At 39.2% G+C, this 319-nt stretch overlaps 1 protein-coding gene across 1 annotated transcript in view; it reads right to left on the bottom strand.

The window, feature by feature from the left end:
* Positions 1–319, bottom strand: part of LOC119594512 (cell wall protein DAN4-like) — a 7,815-nt gene that overhangs the window by 1,752 nt on the left and 5,744 nt on the right. Inside the window, exon 3 of the mRNA XM_037943542.1 lies at positions 164–274. Coding sequence (XP_037799470.1) covers positions 164–274 — 111 coding nt within the window. The remainder of the gene's footprint in view (positions 1–163; positions 275–319) is intronic.

Raw genomic sequence — 319 nt, 5'->3', positions numbered from 1 at the left:
AGGTAATGAAATTGATAAATCGATTTTCTCTTAACACATCCAGCTATATAAAAAAAATTCCCTTGTTACAAAACGAAAAGCATATGTGCCTTTTAATCTAATCTTTTGAATTTTGGTTCACTTTTCTCTGTCTTGTAGAAGAACTTATTTTCGTCGCACTTACGCGAGGGGAAATATCCTATGTCTGTGGCCACGCACACATTCAGTAGACGAGGGCTGTAGTTAATCCAATCCAGGGTGAGATTGTGCGCTGCGAAGCCGATTCTGAATTGCCCTGAGAGGGAGCGATATAGCTGTTAGGTTTAATGTGTTGATTTCA

Source organism: Penaeus monodon, chromosome 34 (genome assembly GCF_015228065.2).
Source record: "Penaeus monodon isolate SGIC_2016 chromosome 34, NSTDA_Pmon_1, whole genome shotgun sequence".
Lineage (NCBI taxonomy): Eukaryota > Metazoa > Arthropoda > Malacostraca > Decapoda > Penaeidae > Penaeus > Penaeus monodon.
Note: the sequence above shows the minus strand (reverse complement) of the source record. Positions and strands in the feature narration are given on the sequence as shown.